Source organism: Choloepus didactylus, chromosome 4, assembly GCF_015220235.1.
Source record: "Choloepus didactylus isolate mChoDid1 chromosome 4, mChoDid1.pri, whole genome shotgun sequence".
In the NCBI taxonomy this organism is placed as follows: Eukaryota; Metazoa; Chordata; class Mammalia; order Pilosa; family Megalonychidae; genus Choloepus; species Choloepus didactylus.
This window is the reverse complement of record NC_051310.1, coordinates 107,700,458-107,723,286: the sequence shown is the minus strand read 5'-3', so window position 1 is coordinate 107,723,286 and position 22,829 is coordinate 107,700,458. Positions and strand designations below refer to the sequence as shown.

General features: G+C 35.7%; 1 protein-coding gene across 2 annotated transcripts in view; it reads left to right on the top strand.

Moving 5' to 3' along the window:
• The window catches only part of LRRC49 (leucine rich repeat containing 49), a 256,724-nt gene that overhangs the window by 29,804 nt on the left and 204,091 nt on the right, over positions 1-22,829 (top strand). For both annotated transcript variants that reach the window (XM_037833528.1, XM_037833529.1), the window contains exons 6-7: positions 1,499-1,565; positions 9,530-9,673. In XM_037833528.1, the coding sequence (XP_037689456.1) occupies positions 1,499-1,565; positions 9,530-9,673 (211 nt within the window). The remainder of the gene's footprint in view (positions 1-1,498; positions 1,566-9,529; positions 9,674-22,829) is intronic.

Sequence of the window (22,829 nt, the reverse complement as noted above, 5' to 3'; positions counted from 1 at the left end):
TAAATGTTTTTATAAATTAAATTGGATTGAATTGGTGATGTAATTCTGGATTTGGCAGTGATGTCAGGTGGCTGAGATTGAGTGGAGATGGAAATTAATGAAATTAAAGCTTGCAGTAAGTTTACAGGATGATTAGCATATATGTGAAGTTTTGAGGGATGATTCAGTTTCTGGGAACATTTTAGGAAGGTGGAAGTGATTCTTTGAGGCAGTGAACAATGACAGAGAAATAAATAGTGAGAATCACTTTTATCCTTACTTTGTCATTGTCCCCCTCCCCTTCTGAATAATGGTATTAGAAGAAAGTTGGATCTATAAGATGGAGAATAATAAAAGGCAAGTGGTTTTTTGTTTTGTTTTATTTTGCTAAAAGAGTCCAATTAGAAGCTGTTGGAATGAGACATTTGAACAGGTAGAGTTAGGTATAGAAGACAGGGATAAGAGAGACTATGGGTTAGGCCTTAACAGTTAGGGTATATAAGAGGGGCATTTTACAGATAAAAATTTTGTGTTTTTAAATTTATAGCAAACTTCTAGCTTCTCACAAGATAGCAAATCAAAAGTTCCAAATAAATACTGAAATGTTTCACAAACTGAATAGGTCCAATAGAAAACATTTAGGTGGTTTCCAATTTGTCTCACTGATAAATAATCCTGTTGTACATAAAACTCATCCCCTTCGTATTTTCATTTAGTCATTAAACACATATTTTTTGGGTGCCTATTCGGTGCCAGGCACTGTTATGGGTGCTGGGGATAAAGTAGAGAACATATTAAACTTCCTGCCCTCTGCAAGTTCACATTTTGGTTTGGGGAGAGAGATCATAAAAAGGTAAACGCATAAATCATATAATTTAAGGAAATGATAAATGCTGTGGAGTCATTTAAATCAGGGTAAAGAGAGGGAGAGTAATGCAGGGGTCATCTGGAAAGGCCTCTAAGAGAAGATATTTGAGCTGAGGCCTGAATGCTGAACCATAAGATCTAGTGGAACATAAAGGCAGAAAGAACAGTAAGGGTAAATGCCCTGAGGCAGAAATGGATTTGTCAGGAGGTTAGAGACACAATAAAAAAGCTCTTTTGGCTGGAATAGAGTGAATAAGTGATCTGGTGGTAAGAGATCAGCCTAGAGAAAGAGTCTGCAACTAGATGGTGTAGTGCCTCATGAGCCCAGGTAAGTATTTGGATTGTATTCTTAGGAGAAAGGAATTATCTTGAATAAATGCTTTATCCTGAACTGCTTAGAAGTAGAATTGCTCTTTTTTAAATGCAGGACTTTTATGCTATCTTTGGGATACTCCCCCCTACTATCCTCACCCCCATGTGGGACTGTATCTTAAAATTGTAATTAAATGAAGGGGCAATATGTTTTTGTTTAAAAAAAAAATAGATCTGAAATGAGCATAAATTAAAATGAGTAATACCTTAGCATGTTTTGATTCACAGATACATGTATATATCCATATTTCTACTCTAATTACTCTACTCTGATTTTCAGAATTAAGAAAATCTCAAACCTGGAGAATCTACAAAGCTTAGATGTTTTGGACCTTCATGGAAATCAGGTACTGTAGAGTCCTTTCGTTTCTTTCTTTTTTGGAAAAAAAAAAAAAAAAAAACACCCAGAAAATTTGGCATTATAAAAGTTTTAAGCCTAAGCAGTAAATGACAGCTAAAACTTATTAAATCATTTGGAATCCTTGTAGTTATGACAATATTGTTTCTTATTTGGTCTCTGTTTAATTTATTTTTAAAATATACATTATCCAACCCCAACCCAAGAACTAGAATATTATTAATTACTTTCTTCTACTTAGGTGTTCCTCTTTTATTCTATCCCCCTACTTCCTAGTCAGAGGTAACCACTATTTGGAGTTCATGTTTACCATTTCTTCATTGTTTTTTAGTTGCTCTTATCACATATATATATGTCTAAATAATATATTTTGTGTTCTTATGGTCTTTTAATTTTAAAAAAGGTATCATACTGTATATTGTCATCTGATGTTTTCTTTTTGAACACAATGTTATGTTAGTGAGATTCACTTATTTTGATCAAGTAGCTGTAGTTTATTTCTTTTCCCTGTTGTATGTTTCATTGTGTTATTATAGGGGAGTTTTTTTCTCCAGTTTCTTATCAATGGATATTTGGTTTGTTTCCTTTACTTTTTTTTTTTTGCTATTATGAGTAGTATCACTAAGAACATTCTTGTGCATGTCTTCTGTTTTGAATAGTTCGTATTTTCTCTAGAGTATATATCCAGGCGTGAAATTGATGGGTCATAAGTTATTCAAATGCTTAACTTTAAAAGATAATGCCGAAATGTTTTTCAAAGTAGTTGTACCTCTTGTGGTTCAGTGTTTTTACAACTATTCTTAACTATAAGGAAAACATTTTATGGTAGCAATGTTTTTCTTAAGTTTATTGTAAATATGTATATATGGGAAATAATAAACATATTTATGTAGTTTTTTGTCTCATCATATACCTTTAGGCATTTCATGGGCATTACTCAAGGTCTTTAAGAACCCTTGATAAATGAACAACATCGCATTTGATCTGTATATTATATATAGGCATTATTTATCAACCATCATGTTGTTAAAAAAATGCTCTATCCATTGTTAGCTGACCTGTATTATATGTCTTATAATTTCAGCATAGTTTGTGATATTACTAATATTAAACCATTTGAACCACATAAATTATTTCTCAAAGTTCTGTAACTATAAGGATGTTTTGAATGAAAATCTAAATCTTGTTTCAAAATATCTAAATCAAATAAGTAAAAATTTGGAATACTTTAAAGTGAAGACAGTCTTTGGTGACCTTAGGTTTCTTAGTCAGGAGATAAATTATTAACATGAAACAATGTCCAACTCCAAAAAATTAGCATCAGATAGTAAAAAAAAAAAAAACTAAACTAAAAGAAAATTAGATGAATGTTGTCTTTTGAATTTACTTCCATTGAAAAGAAAAATTTTAAATTTTTCATTGTGAAATAAAACATAATTGGCTTATGGGTGTGAAAACATTTTGAAGAATGATGATGTTCAGGAAAATAGATGGAAGTGGAAGGAGATAGCGGGAGATGAAACTGGAGACGGAAAGCAGTTGGGAGACTAATCCAGTAATCCTGATGAGAAGTGATGGGGCCTTGAACTAAACTAGTGGCAGTAGGTTTAGAATGAAGGGGACAGATTGGATAAATAGTTTAAAGGTATAAACATGAAGATTTAGCAATTGATTCTATGTGAGTAGTGGTGAATATGGAGGGAACAGAGAGGTTGACTTTCAATTACTGACCTAGTTTTTGTGTTGGTCTGTAATTGCTTGCCTGAAAGCATACATTTGCCCTTTTGGTACTGCTGGGTAGGGAGGTTGTCTTTATCCAGGCGTAGCTGTCTGAGTTACTCTTATACACACAGAAAGTTTGGGAGTATTCCACTTTCCTGGATGTATGAAGAAGATCTGAAGTCTATCTTGGGATCCTTTTTCTGATAAGTGTGACCCATAATTGGGCTTTCCAATATTCACATCATCTCTTCTTGCTCTGAAGTTTATTAGCTAATCAGGAACCATGCTTTCACCTTATACCACCCTTTGCTGGAAGCTTCTATCATTTGCTCTATACTTGTGACTTTGTCCATAGCTGCCACCAGTAACAGACTATTCCTCAGAGATGTTACACATGACTGACCTGATTGCAAACCAAGAAGCAAGGACAATATCCACAGTGTTTTTGTTTGTTTGTTTGTTTAAATTACAGGTTGGCCTGATATACTAAGGTTAACAGTGTTTCCTTTCCAAGTTGTCAAAATGCATTCTATTTGAAAGTCTCACCGTGACCATGTTGAATTATAGAAGGGTAGTTTTGTTTTCTAAAAGAAATGCCCAGGGCTATTAGCAGAAGGAGGAAGACATACTAGGTAGATGATAAAGCCAATTCTGCCCCTTTAATCTATATATTTGTATTTTCTTAAGCTCAGGAAAATTTATATATATATATATATATTTTTCCCCCTGAGTGCTCATTTTGCTTTTTACTGATTTCATACATTTAAAATTCTGTCACTATAAAACAGTGTGGCAATTCCTCAAAAAGTTAAAAATGGAGTGGCCATATGACCCAAGAATTCCACTCCTAAGCATATATACCCAAAAGAACTGAAAACAGGGACTCAAACAGGTAATTGTATGAAAATGTTCATAGCAGCATTATTCACAATAGCAATAAGGACATCCAAGTGTTATCAACAGATGAATAGATAAACAAAATGTGGTATATACATACAATGGAATATTGTTCAGTCATAAAAAGGTATGAAATTTTGAAGCATACATAGATGAACCTGGAAAACATTATGCTGAATGAAATAAGCTAGACAAAAAAAACAAATATTGTGTGATTCCACTTATATGAAATAAAGAGAATAAGCAAATTCATTGGGACATAAAAGTAGATTAGAGTTTACCAGGGGAAGGTGAGAATGAGGAGTTATTGCTTAATAGGTAAGAGTTTCTGTTTGGGGTGATGAAAAATTTTGGAAATAGTGGTGATGGTTACACAACACTGTGAGTGTAATTAATGTCACTGAATTATATACTTAAAAATGATTAAAATAACAAGTTTTGTTACCCATATTTTACTACAATAAGAAATTCCATCAGCTATTTAGTTTTTTTTTTAATTCAATTTTATTTAGATTGTTCACATACCGTACAATCATCCAAAGTGCACAATCAGTTGCCCATGGTACCATCACACAGCAGTGCATCCATCACCACAATTAATTTTTTCTTTCAATTTTTCAAACATTTTCATCATTTCCAGAAAAGGAAAAAAAAAAAAAAAAAAAAGAAAACTCAAATCCTCCCATACCCCTAAACCACTCCCGCCTCCATTACTGACTCATAGTATTGGTATAGTACATTTGTTACTGTTGATGAAAGAATGTTAAAATACCACTAACTGTAGTATTTAGTTTGCAAAAGGTATATTTTTTCCCTGTATACCCCCCTATTATTAGCTTCTAGTTATAGTGTCAAACATTTATTCTAGTTCATGAAAGAGATTTCTAATGTTTATACAGTTAATCATGGACATTGTCTACCACAAGATTTCACTGTTTTATACATTCCCATATTTTAATCTCCAGCTTTCCTCCTGGTGACACACGTGACTCTAAGCTTCCCCTTTCCACCACATTCACACACCATTCAGCACTGTCAGTTATTCTCACAATAATGTGCTACTATCATCTCTGTCCATTTCCAAACACTTAAGTTCAACGTAGTTAAACATTCTGCTCATAAGAAGCAACTGCTCCCCATTCTTTGGCCTCGTTCTATATCCTGGTAACTTATATTTCATGCCTATAAGTTTGCATATTATAATTAGTTCATATCAGTGAGACTATAAAATATTTGTTCTTTTGTGCCTGACTTATTTCACTCAGTATAGTGCCCTCAAGGTTTCTTCATCAGCCTGTTTTTTTTTAAAGACGGTTTTGTTCACACACCATACATTCTGTCCTAAGTAAACAATCGATGGTCCCTGTATAATCACATATTTATGCATTCACCACCATCACCACTGTGTATATAAGGCCATCTCCATTTCTTTCCCAAAGAAGGATTAACAGTCAAAGAAGGGAGAGAGACAAAAGAAAAAGAAAAAGGAAAAAAATGACAGCTAAAAGCAACAAAAGGAACAACAGAAATAAACTAAAGTACAATAGAAGAATCAGACCACATCACAATGCCAAGAGTCTCATATCCCTCCCTTATGTCCCCCTCTTATAGGCATTTAGCTTTGGTAAATTGCCTTTGTTACATTAAAGGAAGCATAATACAATGTTTCTGTTGACTATAGTTTCTAGTTTGCATTGATTATATTTTTTCCCCAATACAACCCCATTTTTAACACCTTGCAAGGTTGATATTCATTTGTTCTCCCTCATGTAAAAACATATTTGTACATTTTATCACAATTGTTGAGCACTCTAGGTTTCACTAAGTTACACAGTCCCAGTCTTTATCTTTCCTCTTTCCTTCTGATGTCCCACATGCTCTAACCTTCCTCTTTCAACCATACTTGCAGTCATCTTTGTTCAGTGTACTTACATTGCTGTGCTACCATCACCCAAAATTGTGTTCCAACCTCTCACTCCTGTCTTTTCCTATCTGTCTGTAGTGCTCCCTTTAGTATTTCCTGTAGCTTAGGTATCTTGTTCACAACTCATTCATTGTCTGTTTGTCAGAGAATATTTTAAACTCTCCCTCATATTTGAAGGACAGTTTTGCTGGATATAGGATTCTTGGTTGGTGGTTTTCTGTTTCAGTATCTTAAATATATCACACCACTTCCTTCTTGCCTCCATGGTTTCTGCTGAGAAATCTGCTCATAGTCTTATCAAGCTTCCTTTGTATGTGATGGATCGCTTTTCTCTTGCTGCTTTCAGGATTCTCTCTTTGTCTTTGACAGTTGATAATCTGATTATTAAGTGTCTTGGCGTAGGCCTATTCAGATCTATTCTGTTTGGGGTCTGCTGCACTTCTTGGATCTGTAATTTTATGTCTTTCATAAGAGATGGGAAATTTTCATTGATTATTTCCTGCGCCTTTTACCTTCTCTTCTCCTTCTGGGACACTCATGACACATGCATTCATGGGCTTCATTTTGTCATTCAGTTCCCTGAGACATTGCTTATATTTTTTCATTCTTTTCCCTATGTGTTCTTTTGTGGGTAGGATTTCAGGTGTCTTGTTCTCTAGTTCCAGAATGTTTTCTTCTGCCTCCTGAACTCTGCTGTTGTATGTCTCCATTGTGTTTTTCATCTTTTGTGTTGTGCCTTTCCATAGATTCTGCTAGTTGTTTTTTCAAACTTTTGATTTCTACTTTATGTTCTTCTAGTGTTTTCTTTATATCCTTCACCTCATTTGCCATATCTTTCCTGAACTCGTTGACTTGGTTTTTGAGTTGATTTAGCATATTTATTTGAAAATCTTTAATTGATTATTTCATTAAAGTGAAACAATGTCTCAACTGTAACTCAACTGAGGTGTAAGTTTGTTCCTTTTACTGGGCCATATCTTTGTTTTTCCTAGTGTAATTTGTAGTTTTCTGTTGTCTAGGCATCTGGTTTCCTTGGTTACCCCAAACAGATTTTTCCAGACTAGAACAGGTTCAGGTCTCAGAATGGGGCTATATTCAGTTTCAAGTTTCCCTGAGGGTGTGTCTTAGAAGATTGACAGGATTTTCTGTGAGGTCTGTAGCTGCTGTGCTTTTCCTAACCTGCCCAGCATGTGGTGCCAGTCAGCCTTTCACTCCCAATTGGTGTAAAGAGGTGTGGTCCTTTTAGTTCTCAGCTTAGGTGGTTTCTGTTTTGACTGTTTTCCCCCAGACCCTGGGGTCTTTCTGAAGGGAGGGCAGGCACTAGAGCTGGGCCCCACCTCCTTCCTCTTTGGGAAGATACACCCCCTTGGAGTTATCTTCTATGTTCAAATTACTCCTTTGTCTTTCTGACTCTATTAACTCCACCGCTGTATGGGTCAGAGTGCTGCCAACTGAAAATGGCTGAGGCTTTCTTCACTGGGCCACTGAGGTTGAGAGAGAGAAAAAGGGAAAGAAAGCCCCTTTTCCGAGCCAGTCTACAGCCCCTCAGTTTCACCCATCCATCAGGGCTCCCTTTCCCGGGGCACAGGTTTTCTGGCTCTCTAAGGTCTGTATTTTTTTTTAATTAATTTTTTTTTCCTTCAGCCCCACCTCCTCTCCACAGGCAACAACCTCAGGGTACTTTGCTGCTTGTTAGGGGTTTGTCTATCTTTGTAGCTTGTATTCAGCAGTCCACATTTGTTAATTAAAACCCCAGTTGAAACTAGGTTGCGCTATATTTGCTCGCTCTGGGAATGCTGCTTTCTCCCACAGCGAGGTCCTGCAGCTCAGCCTGCTGTTGGGGGAGGGGGCTCCTGGCACGGTTCCACAGTTTTTTCTTACAGTTTTTATGCTGTGATCTCAACCATTCCACCCAGTCCAGGTTGGTGTATGATGTGTGGATGGTCACGTTTGTCCCCCAGTAGTTGTTCCAGATTATTTACTAGTTGTCCCTGGTTGTTCATTAGTTGCTGCATGGGACTAGCTAAATTCTACACCTCTCTATGCCACCATCTTGCCCCTCCCCCACTATTTAGTTTTAAAAATGTTTTTCTCCATGTCTTCTTTTACATCTGTCAACTGCAAATACTGATAACATTGTTTCTTCTTTTCCAATTTTTATGTCATTTAGATTCATTTTGCATTAGTTAGACCAAAACTCTTAGAACAAATTTTAAAATGTGGTCAGATGTTGCCTTTATATATTATTGAATGTAAAATATACTTAGGTTTCTTAGTATATGTACTTAGGTTTCTTCTCTGGAATCTAGATGGTGTTTCTTCAATGTAAGAGAAGGTTCAAATTCCAACTTTATAAATCTAACAGAAATTCTTATAGTGAGTCTCTGCTTTGAAGTGTTAAGTTTCTTTTGGCATTGAGTTGGTTTTTACAAATCAAATTTAAGATAAAAAGTTTCAAACAATACTGTGATGGTAATACAGATAATCTAATATCTAGTGGTTTTTAAATTCATTTTTAAATGTTTAAAAGATATGTATATGTGTGGGACTCCGTTGTTAATTAAATAGATTCTATTAAGAGGTCAATGAAGTCCTTCACAAGGACCTCTACTTGTATGTCATGCAGAAACTCATCCCATTGTGCTAAGCTTGGTGTATTACAACTGGTGGGGCTTAAAATTGTGTTGCACTGTTTTCACGTCATGGTGTTATAGCTTTTACGTAATTACCTTCACCTTAGAATACAACTTAAACTCCTCTGGTACAGTTCAGTGCTTATGTACAAGGACATATCCCATGATTCAAGTTCTCTCATTCTAAACAGTTAATATCTACTATATTGTGCCATGACTAAACATTGTCTATCTCCTCTCTTAAATCCTTCCATTAATTAAAAAAAAAAAAAAATTCATTCCCCACCTCCACTGGATCTTTCCCAGTCAGATTCAGTATAAATGGAACTAAGAAGGAGAACTTGGAATCATTTCTTTTATCACAGAAGGCAGTCGTTCTTGGGCAAAACATTGTGAGTTTATGCCTTTGGATCCTAGTAAGTTTCTATTTAGTAAGTAGTTATACACTTCTTGCAGTCTTCATGGGGCCTGGCACAATGTTGAGCACTTAGAAGAGGCCCCAAATGATGTCCTGGTTGATTATTTGACAAAATTTACCTCAAGTACTTACCATGGTCAAATTTTGAAATATATCCTTTGAGTTAATTTTCACAAGTTAAATGACTTCATATTATCTGCAATACAGGCAGCATAGGAAATTGGAAATAGGTTTTTAAATGTCTTCATATTGACATGTCACTGAATCCAGTGACTTTGAATTTTAATTTTTAGGATATTCTCAACATGCATATCTGAGATTTATGCCTATTAATCATTCCTCACCATTTGTTTCAACAGATCACCAGAATTGAAAATGTCAATCATTTATGTGATTTGAGAGTATTAAATCTTGCCAGGAACCTTTTAAGTCACGTTGATAATCTTAATGGACTTGACTCACTAACTGAACTTAACCTGCGACATAATCAAATAACTTTTGTGGTGAGTATTGAAATGGAATAGATACATACTTTCTGGCTTTTATTTTAAGGAAAATGAAACAAATGTTATAGCATTGCTTTGTGAAAAGTAAGAATCTAAGGTCATTTAGGTTTTTTTCTAAATTTAGATTGAAGATATAATTTATTCAGCTCTATAATATTTTGATTTGGGAGGTGTTTGTTATTTTAAAGGATAAGTATAAAATATGAAACAGAATTAAAGTGTTATCAATCAGTGGACTAGCTAGTGTATATGAATACTGCCTGTTTTGTCCTAGACATAGAATTTATAGGAAAGAAACACTATTGATGACTGAAAATTGAGGAATTGTTGCACCAAGAGGGAAAAGGCACAGAGAGGAGAGGTTGGAGTTGTGAAGACCTAGGTAAAGATCAGATTCTTGGCAGTTTTTATAGAGGCAGCTTGATAATAGTGTAAAGAAACTTGCACAGGGGATCAGAGGCCTAGTTTTTGTCTCAGTTTCACCTCTCATTAGCTGTGTGACCTTGGGTAAATTGCTTTAACTCTCTGGGCCTTATTTTGCTTGTCTCTGAAATGTGAGAACTGGGCTAGATTATCTCTAGTGTCCTTTTTTGCTTGTTGACTTTGTAAAAAGACATAAGAATGATAGCAGGCTGACGTGAGCAGAAGGAACAGAGTTAGCATTGTGGGGTCAAAACTATAGAAAGAGGACTCTGGAATGCTGAAGACAAATTTGGTTAGCTGTAATAGTTTTGCCCAAATTTAATGCTGAGAAGTATTTTATACTTGTGCATTTGTGAAGACTACAAGAAATACAGCTCTTCAGCTGTATGATATGATGCAGGCTAACAAGACTTCAAATGATTTATAAAAACATTATTTGTTCTTTTAACAAGTTTTCTTTCTTTAAAAGCTACAGAAAAAGCTGCAGTGGTTCTCCTTGCATGTCACTTAAGCACTTTTTTTCATCTCTAATTTATGATTTTTATTGTAAATATATTTATTGTCAGAAGTGTGTGGCCTTGGGGTTTGTGTTTTAGATAGAGAGAGTTAACATTTGTTTTAGATTCCATTAGTATTTCACATCCTTTTTTAAATCTGAGCAAATTAAAATGACATTTCAGAACAGATCAAGAAGTTGTAGTACATCCTAGTCCATCAGAGAAGAACACAACTGGGGCAATAGTGGAATCAAGTCATTCAATATAAATCACCACATAACTGATTCAGTTCCAATTCATCTGAAAGATAAACTCATCATTACAGCTAAGCTAACCAGTTCTTCTAAGGTACATGTGCCAGTTTGAATGTATTATGTCCCCCAGAAAAAGCCATATTCTTTGATGCAATCTTGTGGGGCAGACATTTTAGTGCTGATTAGATTGGAATTCTTTGAGTGTTATCATGGAAATGTGCCCCACCCAACTGTAGGTGATAACTCTGATGAGATATTTCCATGGAGGCATGGCCCCACCCATTCAGGGTGGGCCTTGATCAGTGGAGCCATGTAAATGAGCTGACAAACAGAAAGAACTCAGTGCAGCTGTGAGTGATGTTTTGAAGAGGCGCTACAGCCAAGAGGGACACTTTGAAGAAAGCACAGGAGCTGCAGATGAAAGACAGTTTGAAGATGGCCGTTGAAAGCAGACTCTTGCTTCGGAGAAGCCAAGAGAGGACAAATGCCCCAAGAGCAACTGAGAGTGACATTTTTGAGGAATTGTAGCCTAGAGAGGAACGTCCTGGGAGAAAGCCATTTTGAAACCAGAACTTTGGAGCAGATGCCAGCCATGTGCCTTCCCAGCTAACAGAGGTTTTCCGGACATCACTGGCCATCCTCCAGTGAAGGTGCCCGATTGTTGATGCATTACCTTGGACACTTTATGGCCTTAAGACTGTAACTGTGTAACCAAATAAATCCCCTTTTATAAAAGCCAATCCATCTCTGGTGTTTTGCATTCAAGTAGCATTAGCAAACTAGAACAGTACAGTTCTCTGAAACATAGACATGGATTCCTTTTTATGAACCTCGGAATACCTTTATTTTGCAGAGATTATGAAATGTGTGCCTTCCTTTATCCCTAAGTTCTCCTCATTCAGTCCCCTGATTTTAAATACTTTCTTTATGTTACTGGTGATGATTACATTTTTATCTCTAGCCTTGAACTCTCTTCTAAGATTCAGACCTCTTGAAATCCAACTGCTCTCTTGAAATATCTCATAGGCATCTTGCATCAGACAAATTCAAAAGGGAACTGGATTTCCAGAGCATTCCCTATTTCTTTAAATGCCATTGTCATCCAATTGTTTGCTGATTTAAATGACCTCAACAGTATTATCCTTTTAAATAACCATTAAAAAAATTTTACTCCAACATATGGAACAATGCTCAATTTTTAAAAATCTTTAAAATTAAATGAAAAAGACATTCATATGCCTTAGGATCCCATCAGGTTCACATTTCTACACCATCTCCTTTCATTGGGATGACATGTCTTTGTCAGTAAGGTTTCCTTCCATGTGGGGAAGAATAAGAGCTTCTCTGACCGAAGCTGCTGGCATCTGGGTTTCCTTTTTCAGATAGGAAGGCGCATGGCAGTGTCTGCTGGTCCTTCATTCCCAGGCTTCATTGCTTTAAGTTTCTGATTCCAGTGGTTTTCTCTCTGAGAATATCTAAGATAGTCCATGACCTGCAAGGTCCCTGGAGTTTGCTCCTGCACGTCTTCTCCATGCTCAGTTCCCTCTTTCTCTCATCTCTCATTCAGGTCTTTTCCACTTAAGCATTTTCAAGGCACAATCTTACTCTTAATTCTTTCAAGACATTGAGTTCCTCAGTAACGAATTAAGTGCACTGTTAAGTGGTGTACTTATTCCTAACCTTATTGTATAGATAGGTTTAATTTTGAAGTTGTTGCAGGAAATCTGAGTTGGGTGCATATATCTTCCAAGAGGTTGGGATATTTCAGAACTTTCTCCAAGACATGGATTTATTCCAGAGCCTCAATTCTGTCAGGCCCTCTCCAGGTTAGATTTAAACATTGGAACTGGCCTGTTTATTTTAAAAGACATCCAGATTGGGTTAATCTGTTATGTGTCTGTATCTTCAGGAACTGCTTGGGACTCAGTTTATTCTCAGGACACTGGGTTTGGTAAGAATCCAAAAAGCTTTGGTAGAGTGGGGAACAGAAATCTTTTGGCCCTAGCAGATTGCTGTCTGTATTTTGGCTTTCATTTTGAAAGTGCGTATTACATATCCAGGAAATTGCTTTCTTAATTTCCCATTGAGTATTTTGTCTAATCATTGCTGTTATAGCTTAGGCAGCAGTAATTGTTTTATGGAAAAGGAAATTGTATTAATTTCTAAAAGCTAAAAAGATTTAATGATAAGTGTCATGCATATAAATTTTGGGAAATTGTGAATATATATAAGAATCCAAGATCCATTTTTCATTATCTCTACTTTTCTCCAGGGTCATTATTATATTTATTCCCTTTGCTTTTTTTTTTCCCCCATGGTTTTGATTTTCCCCAATGTCTGGTAATCCCTAAGTGAAGGACTCTAAGTAGTGGCTTGGGTCTCCTGTGCAGTTGAGTAGGCCTTTTTTAACCATAAAACTTTACTATTGGGGATGGAAAGACTAGTTTCTTTTGTGCTGGGTGAAACTGCCATTCCTGTTTTCTCTCTGGTTCAGTTGTAGCAGTTATTAATCATCTTCATAGATAAAACACCAACACACTCCATCTTCCCTCGACAAACACTCCGTTCTGTGTAAAAAACATATCGTGAGGCTCCAGCTGAGGATTTCTGCAGCCAGCGTCTGTGTGTGTGTGTGTGTGTGTGTGTGTGTGTGTGTGTGTGTGTGTGGCAGGGGTAGAAGTGAGATGGAGGTGACGTGAGTTTTTTTACATTCTAATAATAGCTGTTAAGTAGACCTACCTTTAATCATACACCTACTCTAGTAGCCACAGTTAACCATAGTCCATGTCTGCTCTTTGTATCTAGTGAATCCGAATGTGGAGTATGATGGCATTCTTTCAGAAAGAATTGCTGCTTGCTGCATTTGCACTGCAGCATCCCTCCTGCCAGCTCTGAACTGCAGTTTTCTCCACTCAGGGTTATCTCCAATAAGATCCCATAAGCTTCCCAGATTCCTCACAGTCATCAAAAATTTTGTCTGTTAATAACTCTCTTGTTTTTAGTATTTCCATGGATTTATTCATTTTAGTGTATTTTTATTGCCATACCCTTTGTACCTTGGGAAAGGGGTGAAACAAATGCACTGCCTAATTCATCTTCTTGAACCTTCTTTTCTGATGTTCTCTGATGTAAAAGAGTTATTATATGTATGTAGATATGTATGTGCATATGTATGTATATATGTATTATAGTTAAATTTGCCAGTCCTTTTCTTTAAAATTTCATAAATTTCAAACCAAATATATTTTTAGTTTATATGTCTTTCCCCTTTAAAAACTTACGAAACATTGCAGACATTCCCAAAATAATAGAAAATAATATTACCAACATTTGTATATCCACCATTTAGCTTAAGGAATAAAATAACTTCTCAAATATAGTTGAGGCCTCCTGTATACCCTCCTCCATCATATTCCCTCCCTTCTTTGCAGAGATAACCACGATTCTAAATTTGGTGGATTTTGTTCCCATGCATGTCTGTTTCCTTTTTCACATATACATCAGTATCCTTAAGTAATATATAATAGTTGTTTTGCATGTTTTTAAATGTTATATCAATGGTTTCATACTGTACCTATCTTCTGGAAGTTGCTATTACCATTATGCTTTTGAGATTTATCCATGTGATACCTGTAGCTCTAGTTCATTAACTTTCATGTTATATAGTATTCACTGTAAGATTGTAATTAAATATTCTCTTCATGGGCAGACATATAATTTCCATTTTTTTTTTTGTTATTGCAGAGTGGCACAAAGAACTTTTTTGTATATGTTTTTTCATCCATATTTGTAACAGATTCTCTGGGGCATTTGTTTCAGACTTTTTTTGACCACAGTCTACAGCAAGAAATAAATTTTACATTGAAACCCAGTTATTACAGACCTATTTTTATGGATACATTATAAATAAAGGAAACTAATGTTCATGAAGCTATACCTACCTTTGTTATGTGCATTTTGTTCTTGTGTATCCTATTCTATTCTATCTCATTAAATAAAGGTTACTACATAATTACATGGAACTTTGAATAGGAGGTGAGATCTGGTAGGTTTGTATAGGTTAGTGTGAAATAGCGACACGTCCCAAAATAATTTGGGCAGAGAATGAAAATATATATGCAGGTTCCCCCTGAGGAGCTGGCAGAAAATGCGGAAGTGTTGGACTTCCTCACTTGGATTGTTGCCAACGTTCTCACAGACATTTGGGGACTGACAGTTTGGAATGTTGAACACTGTATTTTGGGGCTTGCCCTAATGAGGCTTGTTACTGCACAGGAGAGTCTAAACCTGCTTATAACTGTGCCTAAGAGTCTCCCACTGAGTAGTACCTCTTTGTTGCTCAAATGTGGCCCTCTCTCTCTAGCTAAGCCAACTCAGCAGGTGAATTCACCACTCTCTCTTCTACGTGGGACCTGACTCCCAGGGATGTAAATCTCCCTGGCAATGCAGGATATGACCCCTGGGGATGAATCTGGACCCGGCATCATGGGATTGAGAATATCTTCTTGACCAAAAGGGGGATGTGAAATGAAACAAAGTAAAGTTTCACTGGCTGAGATTTCAGATGGAGTCAAGAGGTCACTCTGGTGGACATTCTTTTTTTTTTTTTTTTTTAATTAATTTTATTGAGATATATTCACATACCATACAGTCATCCAAAGTGTACAATCGGTTGTTCACCATACCATCATATAGTTGTACATTTATCACTCCAATCTATATTTTGAACCTTTTCCTTGTACCAGAAAAAATAAAAATAAGAATTAAAAAAAAAAAGTAAAGAACACCTAAAACACCCCCCCCCCACCTTATTCATTTAGTTTTTTGTCCCCATTTATCTACTCATCCATTCATATACTGGATAAAGGGAGTGCGATCCATAAGGCTTTCACAATCACACTGTCACCTCTTGGAAGCTGCATTGCTGTACAATCAATCGTCTTCAAGAGTCAAGGCTACTGGGTTGCAGTTTGATAGTTTCAGGTATTTACTTCTAGCTATTCCAGTAACTTAAAACTTAAAAAGGGTTATTATATAGTGCATAAGAATGCCCACCAGAGTGACCTCTCAACTCTATTTGGAATCTTTCAGCCACTGAAACTTTATTTTGTTTCATTACACATCCCCTTTTTGGTCAAGTAGACGTTCTCAATTCCAAGATGTTGGGTCTAGATTCATCCCCTGGAGTCATATCCCACATTGCCAAGGAGATTTACACCCCGGGAGTCAGATCCCACATAGGGGAGAGGGCAGTGAATTCACCCTCTGAGTTGGTTTAGCTAGAGAGAGAGGGCCACATCTGAGCAACAAAAAGGTACTCAGGGGGAGACTCTTAGGCACAATTATAAGTAAGTTTAGCCTCTCCTTTGCAATGATGAGCTTCTTAAGGGCAAGTCCTATGGTAGAGGGCTTGGCACATCAAGCTGCCAATCCTCAATGTTTGGGAGAACATCAGTAACAATCCAGGTGAGGAAGCCCAACACCTCTGCATTTCCCCCAGCTCCTCAGGGAGGCCCTGCATATATATTTTTATTCTCTGCCCAAATTACTTTGGGATGTGTCGCTATTTCACACTAACCTATCAAACCTACCATGTCTCACTTACTACTCAAAGTTCCATGTAATTATGGTATTTGAATGAACTGTGTGAGTTAAATTGTTTAGGAAATATAGATCTTGCACCAACTAAACATCTCTTTCCTTGGTCTCACATGGAATTTGAAGTTTTAAAACGCAGTCAGTATTGTCCTTTACCCTTTGCTCGATTTGCCCTAGTCCTAACCATATCTGCTTCATTCATATCTCTAGCTGAAGTCTGGATTCTTTTTCAGGTTTTTTAACAGTTGCTGTATGTGCTAATACTGACATTCGTATCTGCTGAGTTCTAGCTCTGAGTTTCAGGTGTCACACAGATACCCAAAATTCCAGGGATTGATTAGGTTATATACTACGGGAACAGCTTCTTGGAATCTGGAGATAGCCATTACAATTCAGGAATAGATGTGACTGCTGTTAAGAGCTTGTAATCTAGGGACCGTTACAATAAGCATTCCCCTGATAAGCTGTGCTCTAAAGTTCAATTCTGAGTTTATACATTGTAGTTGGTCCATACTGGTGAGGCATTATAGCGTTTGCCTTTGTTTCTGGCGCAGTTCACTCAAAATACTGTCTACAGCTTCCATTCACCTTGTTGCGTGTCTCACAGCTTCACTCCTTCTCGCAGTAGCTCAATATTTCGTTGTATGCACACACCACAGTTCACCGTTCTGTTCCTCAGTTGATGTACCCTTAGGCCACCTCCACCCATTGCAAGTCATGTATACTCTTTCCATAAACACCAGTGTGCAAATGTCCATTCATGTCTCTGCTCTGAGATCCTCCAAGTAAATGTCCTCTAATGAGGTTGCAGGACCTTATGGCACCCACATGCTTAGTTTTGTGTGGAACCACCCCACTGAACTCCAGAGACTATACCATTCTGCCTCCTTACCATCAGTAAATATGTACATCCCTCACTCCATGTTTTCTCTAGCACTTTTATCCATGTTTATATTTTTCCATACAATTTTTATAGAGCTGTGTTCACATGCCATATAATTATCCTCTGGTGGACATTCTTATGCACTATATAGATAACCCTTTTTAGGTTTTAATGTATTGGAATAGCTAGAAGTAAATACCTGAAACTGTCATACTCCAACCCAGTAGCCTTGACTCTTGAAGACGATTGTTTAACAACGTAGGTTACAAAGGGTGACAGTGTGATTGTGAAAACCCTGTGGATCGCACTCCCTTTATCCAGTGTTTGATGGATGAGTAGCAAAATGGGGACAAAAAACTAAATGAAAAATCGGGTGGGATGGCGCCCCATCCCACCCTATTTTTCATTTAGTTTTTTTTTTACTTCTCTATATGATGGTGCTATGAACAGTTGATTGTACACCATGGATGATTGTATGGTCTATGAATATATCTAAAAAAAAAACTGAATTTAATTAAAGAAATAAAGGTTAGTATAAAAAAATGTTTGTTTCAACCCACTAAATTGATTTCTTGACCAATGAAAACTCAGCCACAACCTGCAGTTGAAAAACAATGTTCAATGATAGAAACTTGAGAGAAGCAATGCTAGATGGTGGGGTTTTACACATCTTCCACTTTATCAGATATCACCAATTTTTCCCTGAGATGATTGTACCAAATTACATTTCCATCAGCATTATCTAAGAGATCCTGTAACTTCAGGTGTTTGTCAACATTTGATAGCATCAGACTTTTAAATCTTTGCCAGTCTTTTAAGTTTGAAATCATATCACATTGGGATTTTAACTTGCATTTCCAGTGAGGTTGAATACCTTTCATCTTTTTTCTTTTTTGAAGTTGAGATTTCCTTTTCTGTGAATTGCCTTATCCTTTGCCTCTTTAAAAAAAGTTTTTTCTTTTTCCTGTTTATCTCTTTATTTTGTTTCTGCTGTCCAAATGTAGTAAAAATTATCAATCACATTCTTTATGTTATCTGCTTTTTGTTTTTGTTTGTTTGAAAAACCCTGCCACATAAAGCTATTTCCCCTTAATCTTATAGCAAAAAATTTAAAGTTGTTTTTCCTATTTAGAGGTTTCATCCATTTGAAAATGATTTTTGCCTGTGGTGTGGAGTTGAAATGCAGTATCTTTTCTTTTTCTTTTCTTTCTTTCTTTCTTTCTTTTGCTCAAATGGATAACTAATTGTCCCAGCACTCCAGCACTATTTATTGAAAAGTGAATCCTCTCCTTTTCCCTTTAGCTAATTAAGGTTTCACATCTGCATCTGTTTCTGGGCTCTCTGGTCTGTTTAATTCATCTCTATCCCTGTGCTACTGTAGCATTGTCTTGTTAACTATCTTTATATTATGTCATGAGAGCTAGCAGGATGATGTCCCACTCTTCCCTGCCCGTCTTTCTTTCCTTTTAATCATCTTGGTCCTTTATTTTTCTGTATACATTCTAGAAATAGCATGTCACATTTCATGAAAAGCCCCATTGGTCTTTTATGATTGGAATTGCTTTGAATTTGAAGACAATTTACATTTGTGTGATGTTGAACCTTCCAGCTCATCAACATGGTGCATCTCTCAATTATCTCATTTAATGACTTTTATGTTCTTCTCCATGAACATATCTTGTAAGTCTTTTGTTAGATTTTTTCCCAGGTATTTTATGCTTTTTTGTTGCTATTGTAAGTTTTGTTTTGGGTCAGGAATAGTTTTCTTTCTGTTGTTAGTAGATGGAACCACTGTTGATTTCGGTTCTTTAATCTTACTTGTAGCAACCGTACTTTGAATCCTTAATAATTCTAATGATATGTGAATAGATTATCTTAGGATTTCTTTGTGGACAATTATAATTTTTTTAAGATAATATGGGTTTTTTCCCTAATTATGTATTTCATTGCTCTTCTTGTTTGAACTAGACTGAACTTCCAGTTTGACTGAACCTCCAGTCCAAAGTTGAATAGAGAAATGAAAGTGGACATCCTTGACTCATTTCAGATTTTAAAGGAAACACATCACCAGCTATGTTTGCTAGGTGTCATTTGTTAGTCTCAGGAAATTTCTTTTATTTTAGGTTTGCTTGGAGTTTTTATTATGAATGAGAGTTAATTTTTTTTTTTTGTGCACATGATTTCTTTTATTCTTTTTTTTAATATTCATTTTATTGAGATATATTCACATACCACGCAGTCATACAAAACAAATCGTACCTTTGATTGTTCACAGGACCATTACATAGTTGTACATTCAGAGAGTTAAATTTTATTAATTGATTTTCTATAACTCTTAGGTTAATCATATGGATCTTTTTCCCCTGTTATCTTTAATTTTGAAAATGAAATTAAAATATTTTGTAATGACAAGTCATTCTTGCATTCTTAGTATCTGTATATAAAATGGGTTATTTCTTATATACATTCCTGGATTTTGTTTGTTAATATTTTATTTATAATATTAGCATCTATGTTAAATACATGAGACTGGTCTGTAATTTCTTTTCCTTTTATTGTTCTTTTTGGGTATCAAGATCATCTTAGCCTCATAAAATAAATTTAGGAGCATTTCCAATTTTAGTATTCTGTTTTCCTATTTTGGTTCCATATTTGGCATCAATCTCAATTTATATGAGATAAAGATTATCTTTTCCTTGAGTATTTGGTAGAAATTATCTGTAAAATAATCTGGGTAGATTTTAAACTACTGATTTACTAATAATAGTGGGTGTCAGTTTTAATATGTTAATTGTTTCCTTTCTTCTAAGCTTACTTTTTTTCTTGCTCTATGTGTTCTTCTCTCTCGTTTCCTCTATTTTCTTTGTTTTCTTTCTAAACTTTTGTGTTAATACATTTGTTTCCAGTCTTTTTTATTTTATAATATATGTATTTAAGGCTCTAAATTTCCTTCTAAGTGCTACTTTAACTTCTACATACAAGTTTTGAAATACAGTATTTTTATCATTTAATACTAAATATTTTCTTAAGTTCCATTATGATTTCTTCTTTGATCCATGAGATATTTAGAAGTTCTTTTGAAGTGTATGGATTTTTTACATTTTTTTGTCATTCTTTTCTAACTTAATTGCATTTTGGTTAGTCAGTGTGGATTGTATGTAATCAGTTCTTTGAAATTTGTTGACATTTGTTTTATCTAATATGTGGTCAATATTTATGGTCAGTATTTATTATCAGTATTGCCTAATACGTGGTCAGTGTTTTGAAACTATATTTCTAGGTGCACACAAGTTTGAAACTGATATATCTTCTTGATAAATTTGTTCGTTTTATCCTTATGTATTAAATCTCTCTGTGGCTTATTCCTTCATTCAGCAATTATTTTATGAGGATGAGCTATGTGCCAGGCACTGTGCTAGGTGCTTATGGTATAACAGGAAGCTGATAATGCATTTTGCACTAACGTTTATTTAGTTTGATATTAAAACCAGCTTTCCTTGAGTCATTTTTTCCCAGATATATTTTTTTTATTCTTTAACCTTAAAAAAATTAAATTTGATACTTTCAGAAAAGTTTCAACAATAGTGTAAAGAATTCTCAGTACCCTTCATCCAGATTCCCTAAATGACATTTCACTACATTTGCTTTGTAGTCTTTCTTGATTACTCTCTTTCCCCTCCCTTTTTTTTTTAATTCAGTTTTATTGAGATATATTCACATACCATACAGTCATCCATGGTGTACAATCAACTGTCCACAATACGATCATATAGCCGTGCATTCATCACCCCAGTCTATTTTTTAACATTTCCTTACATCAGCAAGAATCAGAATAAGAATAAAAAATAAAAATGAAAAAGAACACCCAAACCACCCCCACCCCCCCATCCCACCCTATTTTTTGTTTAGGTTTTTTCCTCATTTTTCTACTCATCCATCCATACACTGGATAAAGGCAGTGCGATCCACAGGGTTTTCACAATCATACTGTCACCACTTGTAAGCTACATTGTTACACAATCGCCTTCAACCCAAGGCTACTGGGTTGCGGTATGGTGGTTTCAGGTATTTACTTCTAGCTATTCCAATATATTAAAACCCAAAAAGTGTTATCTATATAGTGCATAAGAATGTTCACCAGAGTGACCTCTCAACGCCATTTGAAATCTCTCAGCCACTGAAGCTTTATTTTGTTTCATTTTGCATCCCCCTTTTGGTCAAGAAGATGTTCTCAATCCCACGATGCCGGGTCCAGATTCATCCCCGGAAGTCATATCCTGCATTGCCAGGGAGATTTACACCCCTGAGAATCAGGTCCTATGTAGGGGGATCCCCTCCCTTCTTTTTATATCTATTTACTATATAACTTTTTTCTGAACCATTCAAGAGCAAGTTGCAGAAATGATTCCCCTTTATCTCTAAATGCGTCAATGAGCATTTCCTAAAAACAGGAATTCTCTTTTATAACCACTGTACAGTTATCAAAATCAGGCCATTAGCACTGATATAACACTATTATCTAATGTATAGACCCCTTCAGATTTTGCCAATTGTCCCAGTAATGTTCTTTTTTTCTTGATTTCCTCCTCTTGTTGCACATTACTTGTGTATAGGAACACTACAGATTTTTGCATGTTTATCTTGTAGCCTGCCACTTTGCTGTATTCATTGATTAGCTCTAATAGCTTTGCTGTAGATTTTTCTGGATTTTCTACATATAGAATCATGTCATCTGCAAACAGTGAAAGTTTTACTTCTTCCTCTCCAATTTGGATGCCTTTTATTTCTTTTTCTTGCCTGATTGCTCTAGCTAGAACTTCCAGCACAATGTTGAATAACAGTGGAGACAGTGGGCATCCCTGTCTTGTTCCAGATCTTAGAGGGAAAGCTGTCAGTCTCTCCCCATTGAGTACAATGTTAGCTGTGGGTTTTTCATATATTGCCTTTATCATGTTGAGAAAATTCCCATTTATTCCTATCCTTTGAAGTGTTTTCATCAAGAAACGATGTTGAATTTTGTCAAATGCCTTTTCTGCATCGATCAAGATGGTCATGTGGTTCTTTTGCTTTATTGATGTGGTGTATTACATTAATTGATTTTTATGTTGAACTAGCCTTGCATACCTGGAATAAAACCCATGTGGTCATGGTGTGTAATTCTTTTAATGTGCTTTTGGATTCAATTTGTGAGTATTTTGTTGAGGATTTTTGTATCTATATTCATTAAAGAGATTGGTCTATAATTTTCTTGATTTGTAGTATCTTTGTCTGATTTTGATATTAGGATGATGTTGGCTTCATAGAATGAGTTGGGTAGTTTTCCTTTCTCTTCAATTTTTTTGAAGAGTTTGAGCAGGATTGGTATTAATTTTTTCTCGAATGTTTGGTAGAATTCACGTGTGAAGCCATCTGGTGCTGGGCTTTTCTTTTTTGGGAGCTTTTTGATGACTGACTAGTCTCTTTGCTTGTGCTTGGTTTGGTGAGGTCCTCTATTTCTT